General features: G+C 33.9%; 2 protein-coding genes and 1 non-coding gene across 3 annotated transcripts in view; 2 read left to right on the top strand and 1 right to left on the bottom strand.

Moving 5' to 3' along the window:
• Positions 1-1,611: 1,611 nt before the first annotated feature.
• On the top strand, positions 1,612-1,803 carry LOC114339056 (U2 spliceosomal RNA). The gene has a single exon (XR_003653850.1). It is a non-coding gene; the product is annotated as a U2 spliceosomal RNA (small nuclear RNA).
• A 2,414-nt stretch (positions 1,804-4,217) lies between these two features.
• LOC114339054 (E3 SUMO-protein ligase ZBED1-like) lies at positions 4,218-5,473 on the top strand. Its single transcript, XM_028289681.2, has 2 exons — positions 4,218-4,279; positions 4,693-5,473. Exons 1-2 carry the CDS (start codon positions 4,218-4,220, stop codon positions 5,471-5,473), a joined length of 843 nt encoding a protein of 280 aa, XP_028145482.2.
• Positions 5,474-6,425: 952 nt separating this feature from the next.
• The window catches only part of LOC114339051 (U3 small nucleolar ribonucleoprotein protein MPP10), a 31,238-nt gene continuing 19,028 nt past the window's right edge, over positions 6,426-18,635 (bottom strand). Inside the window, exon 7 of the mRNA XM_028289677.2 lies at positions 6,426-6,632. Within this exon, the coding sequence (XP_028145478.1) occupies positions 6,480-6,632 (153 nt within the window). The 3' untranslated portion in view covers positions 6,426-6,479. The remainder of the gene's footprint in view (positions 6,633-18,635) is intronic.

Raw genomic sequence — 18,635 nt, 5'->3', positions numbered from 1 at the left:
AAAGGTACTATTGATATACGCAATAGCATAACAAGTCTGTATTCATGCATAATAACCAATAATACTCGTTGAATATATTTACCTTTGAAATTTTCTGCGAGACGATAAAACAAAACGCGCCTGTCAGACACGTATCGTTCGCGCATCTGACACAGAGGTGTGAATACGATAATAAAGAGAGCGACTGAAATAGAGGATGGTCTTGTAGTGCGCTTCCAACTTGTATTTTCGGAGAAATCAAGGAATTCCATATTAGGGCACTATTCCATATTTGGTTACTTTCCTCTAAGCAAAAATAGGATACCACCTGGTCAATTACTAGTTAACCAAAAACCTATAACACAAATCACCAACTTTTGTTATTTGGGTGCAAACTTAAATGAACAGTGGGACCAATCGACGGAAATTAAGATAAGGATCGAGAAGGCAAGATCAGCTTTCGTCAAAATGAAAAAAATCTTTAACAGCCACGATATAAAATTGGATAATAAAAGTTCGTTTACTAAAATGCTACGTATTCTCCGTTCTTTTATATGGCGTGGAGTCATGGACCTTAACTGAAGCATCACTGAAGAGACTCGAAGCATTTGAGATGTGGTGCTATAGACGCATGTTGAGGATTTCCTGGATAGACAGAGTTACCAACGAAGAAGTTATACATAGAATGGGTAAAGAGCGCGAACTAGTCGTAACCATAAAACGTCGCAAACTGGAATACCTGGGCCATATAATGCGCAATGAACAACGATATGACCTACTTCGGACCATACTTCAAGGTAAAGTGCATGGGAAAAGAGGTCCAGGACGAAGAAGAATATCCTGGCTGCATAACCTGCGAGAATGGTTTAACTTAACCACTACCGGACTTTTCAGGGCAGCAGTCAACAAAGTCAGAATAGCCATGTTAGTGTCCAACATCCGTAACGGATAGGCACCATAAGAAGAAGATGCATGTTATGCACGATTTAGAGTGATAAAATTAAAATAAAATTACCTATACCTAAGGTGAGAATAGGAGCAATAAAATATCACCTCTACAAAATTTCTGGATTTTCCTATTCATCATACAAGAAAGGATATAAAAACATTAAGTTCTTCTTTAAAGTTTATCCTTCCGTATCTTAATCCTATTACAAAGTCATTTGTATTTGAGTAGTATCGTTAAATTTCGTGAGGTGAACATACTGAATAGTAGCTAGCAGGTATAATAATTAAAACTACAATAGATTAAAATTTATTAATTTCTACCTGGGCCGAAAACTTAACCACACTATTCAAATACAAATAACTTTGTAATGGCGTTAAGGTGGGGAACTATCAGTATAGTTGTAAATTTATAAGTTTCTATTGATAAAACGTCTACGAGTTTGATCTTTTTTATTTCACAATGTATTGTTTTCCGTCTTTTGCGTTATTTTGCCGGTTATTATAATATTAGCGCACATATCTCATTGTAAAATCAATACTGTGTGCGTCTGTGTGTAGTTTGTCCATATTACAGTGTACATTTTTTTTAAATTTACGCTAACCGGGATAGATGGCGCTACTGTATACGTGTTTATACCTAATCGAGTTTTGGCCAGGAGTAGTTCGATTGGAAAATTTTTGGTTATCGCTTCTCGGCCTCTGGCTAAGATCAAAGTGTAGTATCTGTTCTTATCAGCTTAATATCTGATACGCCCCGCATGCGGGGCCAGTATATTAAACTGATTTTTGGAAATAGATGGAAGGTTAAGGGGCTTGCTCCACTTCTATCACGGGTTGGCCCGGTATTGCAGTACCGCCGGGATCGGCCCACAAAAAGTAATCAAAACACAATATTTCCAATTCCACACTCCACACACAGGATTCAGTACAGGATAAAGATGTGTCGGTCCGGATCCAGCGACGGTTTCGGTTCAAGTGGACCCGGTCCATGGACCGGTAGCTGACTTTGACCGAGACCTATCCATGCACATGCATGACCGAATCATTGGTGTTGTTATCAATCAGATCAGCAGACTCGGTTCCGGTTCTATCGACATCGATCGATAGGACAGAGACAGAGTGAGGCGGACCGGTTGCGAAGTCATGACTTTTTGAATGAGGGTCTGAATGAAATAGGGTCTAGTAGTCCGGAAGTAGCAAATGGATGAAAATATTTTCGTTAAAAAGATCACTCATCAAAACCCCTTCATTCCAATTTTCATGATTCTATTGCCTTTAGTTCTCTAAATATTTCTAATATGCCCTTTATCTGCCTCACCCTGTCTAAATAACAACTCCCGAAGTGGAAGTCAAAACGGTAATAAATTTCATTTTCAACTTAAATTGTGGCTTATTTCCCAATAGAATAATAAATTGTGTAACCTTAATCTAATATTAAACAATACAAAAATACATATACAAAATAACTTCAATAACCAAATCATAAAGTCCCAACCCAAACTATACTTTATCTGTATCCGTTTTCGAAATTTGAATCGTGAGTTTTGTTTAGCAAATAAATTAATAAATAGAGTTATTGTTATTAGAAAATTTCAAGACAGAATGGTCACTCTACCTAGTCTACAAAGAAATATTCAAACTATTGAAATAATTGATTTTATAGTGAGACCGTTGATTGGCCTATTGTATTATGTTGTTAAAAGATCATAAAATGTATTCACTATACTACCTGGAATTTTTGGGAAGAAAACATTTTAAGGGTATAAACGTGACAAACGTGTTGTACGTAGAATAACAGTGTAAATAGTGTTTAGATGTCATTAGATGAAGAACAATGAACATATTGTTTAGATTATCTCGGTATTCTCGGTGTAAGGCCGATGCCACATTATGCGTTTTGAACGGATGCGGTGAAAACGCATCCGTTTCCAACGCAACCGGACCGACCTGTCACACTATGCGTTTAGTCTGGTGCAGGTAGTAAGCGCGTACCGATGACTCAGAACGCATCCGCTTCCAACGCAACCGGACCGATCTGTCACACTATGCGTTTTCACCGGATGCGTCGGAAACGCATCCGGTCAAAACGCATAATGTGGCATCGGCCTTAGTCTTTCTCAGTTCAGTCTTTGTCTTTAGTCTTTCTATCATCGATGAACGTCGCCCATCCGTATTACCGATTGAAGTTTAGACGTTGGTTTTTGTTTTTGATTAGTAGTGTTAAGTGTTAATACGCGATTTTTTTGTGAAATAATGGCAAGCCGAAAGAGAAGTGAAGTTTGGAATCATTTTGATACCACGGATAATCCAAACAGAGTGAAATGTTGCTATTGTAAGGACTTAGTATCACTGGTGGTTCTACGGGAAATATCTCAAGGCACTTGAAAAGAAAACATTCTACTGTTCCTTTGAGGCGTGAAGAGTCTGAATCAGCTGCACAAAATTTATTTTCCCAAGAAGAGAACTATGAACCTAGTCAGACAATAAACGATCCACAGACGTCTGCATCAACGTCACAGTCACAACCACAAAACAAAAGGAGGAAAATTACGACGCAGCAACAAATTGGTGATTTTATCGTAAGACCTCTTAGTCTTTCTAAAAGCCAAATGATAGATAAGCAAATAGTGAGGCTGATAGTCAAACAATTTCATTCATTTCGTTTAGTCGAGGAAGTTGAATTTAGAGATTTATTAAAAATGGTTGTTCCTGCATATAAATGCCCTTCGAGAAAAACAATTTCCGAAAGCCTTATACCAAAAATGCATGACGATTTGCTTTCAAAAATTAAATTAAAAATTTCGGAAGCAGTTGCTGTATGTTTAACAACGGATTCATGGACTTCCATAAATAACGAAAGTTTCGTTGCGATCACAGCACACTACATCGACCAACATTTTAATTTGTGCTCATATTTATTAGAATGTTTTAATTATAGCGAGCAGCATACTGCAGAGAATTTAGGGAATATATTGATGAGTAAAACTCAAGAGTGGCAAATTTCCAACAAGATCACAACTGTTGTGACCGATAATGCCCCTAACGTTGTGAAATCCGTTAGGCTCTGTAATTTTCGCCAATTTGGTTGTTTTGCACATAGCATTAACTTAGTAGTGCAAAAAGGATTAGAATGTATAAGCGAACTAATAAAAAAAGTGAAATCCATCGTGGAATATTTTAAAAGAAGTTCGTCAGCGCTAAAGAAACTCCAGGACATGCAAGAGCAAATGGGTTTACCCAAAACCAAATTGAAACAAGATGTAATTACAAGATGGAATTCTACTTACGACATGCTTGTGAGATTTTGGCAGATAAAAGACGCAGTAATTGTCACATTAGCTTTAACTAAGAGGTAAGAATTAATATTGCTATTTATTTTAACCCTATTCTCTGTTTCATTCACCATTCACTCTGTTATCAATGGAAAACATAAAGTTTTAATAGAAGGGACTCAAAAATATCATTTTAAGGCATAATAAGAAGTCATTTTGATTCAAAACAAGTTTTTTTATCAAATTTTAGTATAGAAAACGTTAAAATACCGTAACTGAAATTACATATTCCAAATAAATCGAATGAATTATTACTATTTCTTTTTAACATTTTTTTTTTCGTGCGGTCGATATTTTCTGAGTTAATTGTACTTACAGTAGATGCCTAGGTATACAGTCTGCATATGAAGCATAACGAATGAAAATGGTCACTTCTTTTCATTAATAATTAATATACTATTATACCTATATTATCGCATTTGTTTTATTTCAGGGATTTAATGACGCTCAATGAGGAAGAACTATCCGAAATTAAACAAGCTACTGATATTTTAGGGGTATTCAGTCAGGTTACGGCAGAAATAAGCGCAGAAAAAGGTGTTACAATTTCGAAAGTTTTATACTTTATAAAAATAATGAATCGCCATGTGTCTTCTGATAAATTTTCAGACGAAATTTTAAAGCCAGGGTGCAAAAATATGGTATATAAACTAAAACAAGAATTGAAAGAAAGATTCGATAAATACGAAGACAATGAAGTTATTTGTCAAGCCACATTCCTAGACCCAAGATTTAAACAATTTAGTTTCATTAATCGCAATAAATATGAATATACAGTTGAAAGACTGCGAAATAGACTCCAGTCATTACAATCAAATAACAGTACAATTCAAACTCATGCAACGCTACCTCAACCTACATCTACAGACAATAGCTCAGCACATTCAATGATTTGGGAAGAATTTGATAGTCAAGTACAAAACGTCACCTCCAACATCAACCCACGAACATCTGCAATATTAGAAATAGATCGATATATTAAAGAACCTATATTACAAAGAACCGAAGATCCACTAAAATGGTGGAATGACAGACAGGCAATTTTTCCTGCTCTAGTTGACCTAGTAAAAAAAAGACTTTGTATTACTGCAACCTCAGTCCCATGTGAGAGACAATTTTCAAAGGCAGGTCTGATAATGACAGATAAACGAAGCCAAATGAAAGCGAGTAAGCTGTCTAAAGTAATGTTTTTGCAAAGCAACTTGCCAAATTAATTAATATATGTATATTTTTTATTTTTAGGTTTGTTAAGCGTAATTTTTTATTTTTGTATTAGTTTAATTTGTTTTGGTACTATAATTATTTGTGTTCTTTCTAAAATAAAAATAATCAGAAAGCAAACATTTTATTTTAACTGTTTTATGCAATGGACAAAGTGAACAACGGACCCGGTAAAACCACGGATCCGGTTCAACCTGAAGAAATTAGTTAAATCAGGGTAGCGATGGACCCGGTATGTATTCTGTGAAGGATTCGGTCCGATTCGTTCCACTACTAGATTCGTTCAATTGGACCGGGTCCATCCGGACCGACACATCTCTAGTACAGGACGTCCTCCAAGCAAACCCCCAACCAAACTCTGGTTGAAACAAGTATCCATGACGCCATTGTATTGTAAAATGTTACAATACAACAATGGCGTCATGGATAACAAACAAAAAAAGTAATATTGTGCTGATGTGTGCTTTTTCCCTGATGGTAATTGGAGAAAAATACCACCACCCTACCCCTTCTCGGGGTGAAAAACGTATGTTCAAAACAAGTCCCGAAGTCGATAAACTAATTCTAAGCACTTTTCTAGAGTTTTTTTCACTGTCAGGTGCCACTATCGTATGCGGTCTACCGTCGCGTTTTTGCTATAGTTTGTTTGCGGTCTACCGAGGGATGCGGTGTATAACGTGTATTATATTACATTGCCGACAAAAAAATCTTTACGAAGCTAATAAAACACATAAATCAGAAGAATTATTATTTTAATTTTACAAATTAATAGATACTTTGTCATAATATATCAATTTACTATATTGTTTATAAAATTAAAATAATGATTCCTTTGATTTATGCGTTTTATTTACTTCGTAAAGATTTTCATTATTTTGTTTGTGGGTGCGCGCACATGTGACAACAAAGAACACAATATCCGCACAAAAAAATAAAATAACAACATAGTAAACAAAAGCCTTTATCTTATATACAAAGTTTTAAAAAATAAAACAAAAACTATAATTTAATTTTTCTCGCATTCAATTTGTTTGTGTTTTTCTTTTTCTCTGAACCCTGAACTTTTTTATTAATATGGGCTTGTGCTTGCTCCTGTAGTTGATTAAAGAATGCTTTGGAAGATTTTATGCTTTTTGTACTGCTTTCATCCATCTGAAAAAAAAATGATTTCTATACAATCAATAGTATTACATTATGTAGTTAAATAAGATTTATTCCATATAGAAAAAGGCCCTTGAGGGAAAAGAAGAAGTATTAAAAATCTAGAATGTTCGAGATGTCATCGAAAAATCCCGAAATGAAGGTCTAGAACGCAGAGACATGTTAACAATAGACCAGTCTAGGAGTATGCCACTCAATGCATCGGGGTGTAACGCCCCATATCAAGTACAGTGGTCTAGTTATCTTTGCCTGTCGTGCGAGTGTGGGCGTATCTACCAAGACCAAGAGTGGGAGTAATAGGACGACACAGACACAGAGGCGGCGGCCATCATATGCTAGAGAGAGAAAGCTAAGCGCCGGTAGAGAGAGATAGATAGACCACCGACCCGAACTGCTCCGCGGTACGCTATTTTTCGGACCTGGCCTAATCTATGTGTTATATCTATGCTGGAACGTCGGAAAATGTATATAAACCAACGAACTGTCAAACCTGTCAGTATTGACAGTTCGTTGATATAAACACAGGAAGTTGACAGTTTAAGTAACAGTAGTATTGGAGTTTTTGAATAGTTGTCGTTGATCGTGTTAAGCACTCTAAATATATTGATTGAAGTTCTAAGAGACATTGGCTTGGACGGCAGAGACGTCAGAAAACAAATTTTTCAGAAAACGTATAAATTTTACAATTAATAGTTATGATGTTGGGTAGGTATATTTGCATTGGGAGTATTGACAGGATTTTGAGTGGTGATTTGTTTTGATTTGTCATTGTATCTGGCATTTAGTAGTTCACGATAAACAGAACATCCTCTATAATTAGAAAGATGGTCTCCGTTGCAATGAGTGCAAATTGCTGGCGTGTTTTTTGGTTTCTTGCAATCCTTTGTGTTGTGTGATCCAGCGCATTCTACGCAATTATATGGTTTTGCACAGTACGTTTTATTGTGGCCATATTCTTGGCATCGTGTACATTGTGGTATATTTCTTTTAATTCTCGGTGGTTCCACCCTTATTTTACAATGTTGTATATACTGCAGTTCAAATATTTCCTTGTTGTTCGTTTGAGGCTCGAGGTCGACAAAAAATAAAGGAATAATTTCAACAGGATCAGTTATGGAGATGCTGTCATTGGAAACACAAATGAAGACAATAAAAATAACAATGAATTAGCAGATCAACTATCAAATTTCCTAAACGAATTCAAAAATATGTTCTCTCAACTCTTAAACCAAAATAGCATGATTTTAACATGTTAACCACAGTCATTAACAAAGTAACAAAATAATGACAAAGTCGTTACGAATTGCGTCGTGGAATGCTAATGGCATTTCAAACCATATACTAGAAATATCACTATTTTTAAAAATGAATAATATAGACATTCTCTTAATATCTGAAAGCCATGCCACAGAAAGAACGGTTACTAAGATACCTTACTATACTGTTTACTACGCAAACCATCCAGACGGAGGAGCACATGCAGGTTCTGCCGTTATTATTAAATCAAAAATTAAACACCATGCAGTCCAACCTTACATCACGGAAAAAATCCAAGCAGCAATCATTAAACTCGAAACAAATACCTCTCTCAGTGTAGCATCTATGTACAGCCCACCTAGACATCCCATTTCAAGCGAAGAGTATCATGATTTTATACAAACTCTTGGATCCAAATTCATAGTAGCAGGAGACTGGAACGCCAAACACACCACTTGGAGTTCCAGATTAATCACGCCTAAAGGTCGAGCATTAATGAATACTATTCAACAAAATAACTTAAGATATTTATTAACAGAACCCACATACTGGCCTACGGACCCTAACAAAATCCCAGATTTGGTAGATTTTGCTGTAACAAAAGGGATATCTGACATCCATAGTGCAATAGAAGTCTTCGATTTAACATCAGACCACATAACAATAATAATAATAATAATAATAATAACTTTAAGCACACACATAATATGGAGAAGATTACCACCCAAACTGTCAACTAAAGAAACAAACTGGGATATTTTCCGAAATTTTGTAAATAAAAATATTAGACTAGATTTTAGGATAAAAGAAAACCAAGAGGTAGAGGAAGCAGTAGACTATTTAACAACAGTTTTACAAACAGCAGCGTGGGAAGCAACACAGCAGCGTCAAAGAAGTGTGCAAGAAAACCATAATATTCCCCTCCATATAAGAGCAGAACCTGCAGAAAAGAGAAGAGCTCGACACATATGGCAACAAACGAGAAATCCATTAAATAAAACGTATCTTAATAGGATAAGTCATAGACTAAATAGAGCACTACATGAGGAAAAAAACGACTCCTTCCAGTTTTATGTTTCGAACCTCTCACGTGAAGACCACTCTATATGGAAAGCTACAAAAAAATTTAAACGACCGACAATAACAAATTCACCTTTAAGAAAAACAAATATGACCTGGGCCCGCACAAATGAAGAAAAACCCACAGTATTCGCAGAGCATCTTGCAACTGTATTCTCAGCACCAGAAAACAATGACGATGAAGATGACGATATAAAAAAGTACCTCGAAACTCCATGTCAACTATCTCTTCCTCTGACAACATTTACGCCGACAGAAGTTCGACAACAAATAAAAATGCTAAATCCTCAGAAAGCTCCTGGCTATGATTTGATAACAGGAGAATTACTTCAGAAGCTACCGAGAATGAGAAAAGCAGTGGTGTTATTAACAGTAATATACAACAGCATACTACGTCTTCCCTACTTTCCAATACAATGGAAATTAGATCAAGTTACTATGATTCCGAAACCTGGTAAACCCGCACCACAAGCAAATTCATATCGCCCGATAAGCCTACTCCCAATAATGTCGAAAGTATTAGAACGGCTACTATTACATAAAATCGAGTAAGTTGTCCCCATAAACGAAATTATACCACAACACCAATTCGGATTTAGACGTGAACACTCAACCATACAACAATGTCACAGAATAGTAAATATAATTAAAACAACTCTTGAAGAGAAAAAGTTTTGCTCTGGAGTGTTTCTCGATATACAACAGGCATTTGATAGGGTACGACATCAAGGTCTCCTCTATAAATTGAAATTACACATGACAGACCAACTATACTTTATTCTAAGATCGTATCTTACTGACCGATATTTCCAAGTCAAAATTGAAGACAATTTCTCAAATTACCACATCATCCAATCTGGAGTACCACAGGGTAGCGTTCTCGGCCCATTTTTATATCTGATATTTACAGCCGACGTTCCAACCAGAAATGATACCTTGTTAGCTACTTTTGCCGATGATACGGGAATCTTAGCAGTGGATGTCGACCCTAATGTAGCATCACAAAAAGTTCAAAATCATTTAGACCAATTACAAAACTGGCTCAATCGATGGAAAATAAATGTTAATGCCAGCAAATCAGTACAAATTACTTTTACAACCAGAAAATCCACATGCCCTCAAGTTTCTATAAATAATACTCCGATTCCCATCAAGCCAGGACCCCGATTCTTGGCCCCTTGCTTCGTTACTGATCATTCGCTATCTGTATCTGTAGAGTGTACAGATAGCGAATATCGATAACGAAGCGAAGGGTCAAAAATCGGGGTCCAGTGGTCAAATACTTGGGATTGCATCTGGATGAAAAACTCATACGGAAAACGCACATTAAAATTAAACGTAAACAATTAGATCTTAAACTAAAAAATATGAACTGGCTAAAGTCTCATTTATCCCTTGAAAATAAACTGCTTCTGTACAAAGCTATACTTATACCAGTTTGGTCTTACGGAATAGAACTATGGGGCTGCAGTAAACCTTCAAATACGAAGATACTCCAAACATTCCAATCCAAAATTCTCCGTATGATAAGTAAAGCTCCATGGTATGTATCCAAACAGACACTTCACAATGATCTGGACATCCCACTAATCAAGGACTTAATAAAAAATTGTTCAATAAAATATAAAAATCGCACCACTGACCAGACCAACGACTTGATAAATAATTTATTCACCCAACCACTTGCTGAAAGAAGACTAAAGAGAATATGGCCAGACGACCTACCACAATCAACAATAATACTTAGAGAACCGTCACTGGATGGTACCTAACTCACCTTAATTTACTTTCAGACTATTTACTTATTACTTTGTGTTGTAGAGTAGATTGTAAAAATGCAGTGTATCAAAAAAAAATTAATAGTTGGGTATTTTGAGATAATACTATACTTTATATAAATGCGGTATGCGGTATGCGGCAAAATAGACAGTACTGAAATGCGTATGCTTCAAATTTGTGACTGTCGTGTTAATATTAGGTGCTTCAAAATTTTATCGTGGAGTACTATTTTCGTTCATATGAAAAAGGTCGGTCCAAGCTTAACCCCTTAACGTACACACTCGAGTTAACTCGAGCGCGCTAAACTGGCCAAACTGTGCACACTCGAGATAATTCGAGCGGCGTTGTACTTTATGTTGCTTTAATTTTTCACACTCGAATGCAATCGAGAATTGAAAATAATAACGTGAAAGCAAAAAAAAACAATCGTTTTATGGATATTTATCGTTTACATGGGATTGTAAGCTATAACACTTACTTATTCAAGTAGTATAAAATATAATCCTTTTTCTACTTATCTCTTTCTTGTGAGCCGCTTTCTGACAAAGGGCCTAGCCGGGTAAGATGGTGAAAAGTGCCCCCAACTCGATTTAAATTCCATATATGCCACTTTTTAGCACATATAGAGGAACTCACTTTCTGAAATTTTTAGCCCCCTAGGTGGTCACGTGACCCCCCTAGAGCCTAATTAGGCTTTTTATGTTTTTATTTTTTATCTCAGCCGCATCAAGAGCTAGCCAAAAACTTTATTTAAAAAAGTAGTAAGTTTCAAAAAGATCTATATGAAAAAAATGTTTTATTTTTTTGGCGGGAAATTCGAATTTTTAGAACAATTTTAAACTTTTAAATAACTCTGAAACAAAAACTAAGACACTCGTTTTTACGAAAATCAATTATAATGTGTATTTTTGCACAATCTTTCACCCTGAATTTTTTCAGATTTTTAAAATTGGTGAAACGTACCTTTAAAAATAAAAAACCACATTTTTTTGGTTTTTTTTCGTTTTTTGATACAATTTTATACATATTTTTCAAAAAAGGTAACACCGTCACTAGAATAGGTAAAAAACTGAAAAATAATTGGGGTTTGTTTAATAAAAATTTTTTGTAATGCCATCCATTTTCAAGATACAGGGCGTTGAAGAAAACAAAATTTTACACATTTTTTACGATTTTGCTGAAACTACTGGTAACATTGTAACAAAACTGGGCAGGTTTTAAGAGGTAGTTATTGTGCATGTTTTGACATACAATTAAGGATTTGATATTCATCATTGGCGCGCATAGGGGTAATGGTCTGAACTTTTTAAAGAATAAAGATAGTACACCACTGACATATTTCAAATTAACAATCGTTTTTTAATTCCTCGTTCAATTTGTGACAAAAAATATATGTTCTTATTTTTTCATACGACGCGCCATTTTTATAAAAAAAATAAAAGATCTTAACCCTTACAAAGTATTCGAACTTCTAGTAGTTTCTACATCTACATAAACTCGTACATCCATTATAAAAATTAATTCGAATACTTTGGAAGCGTTAAGATATTTTATTTTTTGCAACAAAACGGCGCGTCGTGTGAAAAAATGAGAAGATAGATTTTTTATTGCAAATTGAACGAGAAATTAAAAAATGATTGTTAATTTGAAATATGTCAGTGGCGTACTATCTCTTTTTCTTTTAAAAGTTCAGACCATTACCCCTATGCGCGCCAATGATGAATATCAAATCCTTAATTGTATGTCAAAACATGCACAATAGCTACCTCTTAAAACCCGCCAAGTTTTATTACAATGCTGCCAGTAGTTTCAGCAAAATCGTAAAAAATGTGTAACATTTTGTTTTCTTCAACGCCCTGTATCTTGAAAATGGATTTTTAAAGTTACAAAAAATTTTTATTAAGCAAACCCCAATTATTATTCAGTTTTTTACCTATTCTAGTGACGGTGTTACCTTTTTTGAAAAATATGTATAAAATTGTATCAAAAAACGAAAAAAAAAACGAAAAAATGCGGTTTTTTATTTTTAAAGGTACGTTTCACCAATTTTAAAAATCTGAAAAAATTCAGGGTGAAAGATTGTGCAAAAATACACATTATAATTGATTTTAGTAAAAACGAGTGTCTTAGTTTTTTTTTCAGAGTTATTTAAAAGTTTATAATTGTTCTAAAAATTCGAATTTCCCGCCAAAAATAAAAAAAATATTTTTTCATATAGATCTTTTTGAAACTTACAACTTTTTTAAATAAAGTTTTTGGCTAGCTCTTGATGCGGCTGAGATAAAAAATAAAAACATAAAAAGTCTAATTAGGCTCTAGGGGGGTCACGTGACCACCTAGAGGGCTAAAAATTTCAGAAAGTGAGTTCCTCTATATGTGCTAAAAAGTGGCCTATATGGAATTTAAATTGAGTTGGGGGCACTTTTCACCATCTTACCCGGCTAGGCCCTTTGCGTATTTATATTCCGATTAGCTCATTTTTCAATATATCACGCTCCTGCGCAATAAACAAAATACGTTCCAACAAAAAAAATGATCGTTCAGTGCATCGTCCTTCCGATTATTCAAACAAAAATTGTGATCGTCCAGTGACAGTTTCGTGACAATTATTTCAGTAATCGGATAAATGCAAGTACTAATTGGGTTGACCTGCGCACTAGGATCAGTTTTTACATTAAAAATTAATTGCTTTTTTTTACCGGTCTTTTCAAAAAAATTGTCGACAGGTTCATTCTTGTCTTATACTAGAAGCAAGTGTGCATCACATGGCTCCAGGAATCTAAAAGTTATTTGTGGCCACGAGATGCACACGTGCATCTTAATTAAAATGATTCTAAAAATCAATAAAAATGTAAAATTTTGTACTCAAACTAAAGTATAGCTATTTAAGAGGATCGGTACGTATTTCCGACTGCAATGCTATTCAAATGGGGATTCATTTTTTTCGAATCCTGAGAAAACTAATAAGTATTTTTGAAAAATTTAAACGCAGAATGAAAGATTACGTTATTAGCGAGGGCCGAAAGTCCCTGAGAACTTCTATAATGTTTATTTTAATAAGTTACAGGGGTGAAAAACTAAGAGAAAATTTAGTGTTATTTTTAATTTCAAATATATCATTCAAAATACACTTTTTATTTATTCTAAGGGACTTTCGGCCCTCGGTAATAATTTAGTCTTTCATTCTGCGTTTAAATTTTTCAAAAATATTTATTGGTTTTTTCAGGATTCGAAAAAAATGAACACAATGCCGTGGTAATATTTTCCAAATCTATCTTTGTCTTACAACGCACTCAGCCGAATATAATATTGTCAGCATATATTGTCAGTCAGACACTGACAATCAGTGACAATTTTAAATATTTGACATTGCATCGGGAATATGTTGAGTTATTGATTAAATATTATTGATGTATAGTGTATTTGATAAATAATTGATTTAAGACGTGAACTTAATAAAAAGTTATTTATTGTGTATTATTTGTGGAAGATCCAAGCAGAGAATACATCAGGATAATATATTCTGTGATCCAAGTATTTTGTTGTTAAAGATGTTCAAAATTGTAAGCGTTCCATAACAATATATTATTAAAAAATCACTTTAACACTTTTCCTCTTTTCTCGATTGAGTATTAGTCTTTGTTGTACAAATAAATTATTACCTACAATCACTGAATACATAGTTAGTGAAAAATTTATCATATTTATTAACTGAATTAATAATTTGCAATTATAAAAATATCAGTTATCCAAGAACATTCAAAACCCATCTCTTTAAATGAATGATGACATTTTCAAGTAGAATGGCATTCTAGTAATGTTTACATATCCATACCAGTGTGAATTTTACTACATGTAATTTGCCGTGTAAAGACAGAAAAAGTAGGGATACACGTAAAATATTTGCGAATTATGTACCCATAGCCTTAATGCTTAAACTAATACTGTAAAATTTACAGACCTCGGTGCAAGAACGGGGCAAGTCCACTTTTCTGAATAGTTGGGAAGTCGACAAAAACTTAATATTTTTAGAAAATATGAATAAATTATGCTTAATTTAATTAATCCTCCTAGAAGAATATTAGACAAGACTTGTCTAGCTTAATTTAATTAAGCATAATAATTTATTCATATTTTATAAAAAATATTAAGTTTTTGTCGACTTCCCAACTATTCAGAAAAGTGGACTTGCCCCGTTCTTGCACCGAGGTCTTCGAATGTGTTTAATATTTTGGCCCACATAACTTTTTTTTACTATGCATTGTGGCGTTTAAGGTATTAAGGGGTTAAAATTAACAATGGTTTCCTAAGTAAGTCTACAACGTTATTATTATTATATTTTCAACGAAAACTTTTCGTTTATAAATTTGCAAAAGTCTGTGTGTTATTGCGTTGCCGCTCCTGCAATACTTAGAGCAGGTGTATCGATGGATTCTTATGTAGTTTTGCCTTCTGAATCCAAATCTGAAAACGGCATTTCGATATCTCTAACCGTCTTCGAGATAATCGACCTCAAAGTCTAAAATGTGACGTCACAATCCGGTTATTTCCTACCGACGCACTAAACGTCAGCTCAAATGGTTGGTTAGGAAGTAGGCTACTTTTCAAAAAGCTAAACATCAAACTCAATCAGTTACGAGTAGACTAGTAATAATTATCTAGTAGTTTTACAAATGTTTGACATTTCTCTTCCAGAATTGAACAAGCGCTGTCGTATTTTTGTGTGACTATAAAAAAATCAATTTTTCTTACATCTTACATCAAATATCGAATCTTGTGTAAGTAAACCGTTTATTCCTTTAATTTATTTGTAAATTCAGGTTATATATAGGGCTTTTCATTCACAGTCATTTGTTTCGAGCTTCTGTCATATGTTGTATAATCCGTGTATATTAATATTATACACGGATTATACGACATTTGACAGAAGCTCGAAACAAGTGACAATCGATGAAAAGCCCTATTGTACCTATATAAATTATTTTTGAAATTAAAAACCATTAACGTAATGCACAACAAGGTACCTATATTATGTGACGTTTGTAATTAATGAATTTGAATAATTTTAACAATATTTGGTTATTTTGAATTATTATTTAATCTCAATTTGTTCAGCAAAGCATAGTTTATTTACATTTAAGTTTGACACTTCGTGAATGTCAAACTAAATTTTAAATTAAGTATTAATAAAACATCAATGACATTTGATAGTGAATTTAATTATTATATAAAATAAATAAGATGTTCAAAAATACAATTTGAGTATATTTTAAAAGCCATAATTTATTAAGTAGGTATATATTTACGAGTATACGGCCTACCCTTTATGATAAATTGACTGTTCCATTTGTTATGAAATTAAAATACAGGGTGTTCAGAAACTCTACCGACAAACGAAGACAGGAGGTTCCTCAGATAATTTTACCCAATTCATCTAGTCCGAAAATGCTTCCTAAAGGAGCTAGAGCTATTTGAAGATGGCGTCTGGTAATTAGTTTATCTTAAATATCTCCAGAACGCTTCTATTTAGAAGAACGAAAATTGGTACACATATTTATCTTCCAGGGATAAATCGATTTCATTAATTGCAAATTTCTAGTACCGGTCATAGGCGTCCGTTTGGGTAGGGCATCAGTTATATTATCGCATAACTTTTTTGTTTTTAATTTTTAAGCACTTTTGAGTCTGGACTATTAAAATGTAAGGCATTATAGTACTAAAAGGTACTCTTACTTTAAGTCGATAGGATACACCGTTTTCTAGAAAAATCGATTTGAAAATTTTTCGTTGTTTGAATATCAAAAAAAAATCAATAAAAAAAACTATTTAGAAAAACCAAAATTGGTACATTTATTTATATTCCAGAGATGCATCGATTTTATTAATTATGAATTTCTAGTACCGGCCATATGCGTCCGTTTTGGGTAGATCAACGGTTATTTTATCGCATACCTTTTTTATCTTTAATTTTTAAGGATTTTTGACATTAGATTATTAAATTATGAGGTATTCTAGTATTAAAAGTTACTCTTGCTTGAAGTTGGTAAAATACACTGTTTTTTTTTTAATTTTCAAAATTTTTTTCAAATTCAGGAAACGAAAAATTTTCAAATCGATTTTTCTAGAAAACGGTGTGTCCTACCGACTTAAAGCAAGAGTACCTTTTAGTACTAGAATACCTCACAATTTAATAATCCAGTATCAAAAGTGCTTAAAAGTTAAAGACAAAAAAGTTATGCGATAAAATAACCGTTGCCCCACCCAAAGTCACCATAGATGGAATCGATTTATGTCTGGAAGATAAATATGTGTACCAATTTTCGTTTTTCCTAACTAAAAGCGTTCTGGAGGTATTTAAGAAAAACTAATTACAAGACGCCATCTTCAAAGAGCTCTAGCTCCCTTAGGAAGCATTTTCGGACTAGGTGAATGTGGTTAAATTCTCTTAAAATTATCTGAGGAATCTCCTGTCTTCGTTTGTCGGTAGAGTTTCTGGACACCCTGTATAGTCGGTTCGCTAAACTCGACACAACTGGCTAGTGATTTTAGTAGGTAATTTTTTTGTTTTTTCGAATTTTGCCAAAATTGGCAAAGTTACTAATTAGTTAGTAATTATTAACTAATTAGTAATTTTTTTTTTATTATTGACTAAAATCACTTGCCAGTTGTGTCTGAGTTTAGCGAACCGACAGTATATGAAATAATATTGTTTGGTATAAAAAATTATGGTGTGATATGTGCAATTCTAATGGAAAAAAATATTTGAAGATTTTTCTCAAATTATGGATACCAACAACATTTTCATTTATAACTCTTTTATTTTTAATTTGACGAAGAAAAGTTATTCTTCATAAAAAGCTATTCATGTTCTAAGATTTATGATGCAACCAACATATTATATAAAGTTTTATTAATTTTATAAGAGGTATATAAAAATATAAATTTAGATCAAGAGTAAACTACCTTTATAGTTCATAACATTTAAATTAGAATGATATAATTGCACATTAAAACATAATTATTAATTCTAAACTACTTTTCATAATAGCAATTTTCCATATTGCGAATTAAAATACGTAAACAAACAAAGTTTTCGTTATGATAATGCTCGCATTTTCAGCTTGTTTTATTATACATCAGCTTTAAGATCTTATCAAAGGTTTTTCGCTTTTTTATATCTCTACAATGGCGTTTTTTTTTTGCTTTATTTCAGATACCCTGATGATGCTCTGAAATCGAAAGTACTTGGACAAGATGTAATAAATAACTGTACTTTATATCTGCCTTTTATTTGTAAAGTCCCCTCACTAGTTGTCTCTGTTTGAATAGCTGTATCATCCGCAAAGGTGGCAACTATGTTGTCCTCCAGTACAGGTGTATTACACCTATATAGTAGGTATAAAACCAGACCCAACATATGGCCTTGTAGAACACCTGTACGAATTTCAATTGAATGTAACAACAATTATTAACTGGCCTATACTGAGTCCTGATATGAATCCCACCGAGCACCTATGGGATGAGCTCAAACGCAGGGTTTGGTTTCGTAAGTCAGCACCATCGACAGTGGAGGAGTTAAAAACTGCATTAGGTGAAGAGTGGGAAGCGATTCCTAAGGAGTCAGTAAGAAGCTTAATAAGGTCCTTATGGTCCACTAAGAGCTAGCAACGTTTTCGAGAAAGTATTTGAAGACAGCTGATTCTTTCATATATTGTTCCTTATGCTTCCTCGAACACCGTACCGGCCATCTGGCTGCTGATACAGGTTGCGTTCAGTACTGCGCAGCACACCTGTACAGGTAAATACAATTGGTGTGATTGGTGTGATAAAGCTTAGTAGATCCGCTATAGTAATAGATAGCAATAAAAGTTAAGAACA

This window comes from Diabrotica virgifera, chromosome 7 (genome assembly GCF_917563875.1).
Source record: "Diabrotica virgifera virgifera chromosome 7, PGI_DIABVI_V3a".
Classification (NCBI taxonomy): Eukaryota; Metazoa; Arthropoda; class Insecta; order Coleoptera; family Chrysomelidae; genus Diabrotica; species Diabrotica virgifera.
The sequence above is the reverse complement of the archived record's forward strand: the minus strand, read 5'-3'. Positions and strand labels throughout refer to the sequence as shown.

Coding starts and splice junctions, on each gene's coding strand:
- LOC114339054 (XM_028289681.2), top strand. CDS start 4,218: ATGCTTGTGAGATTTTGGCAGATAAAAGACGCAGTAATTGTCACATTA. Junction 4,280..4,692: donor ACATTAGCTTTAACTAAGAG/GTAAGAATTAAT, acceptor GTTTTATTTCAG/GGATTTAATGACGCTCAATG.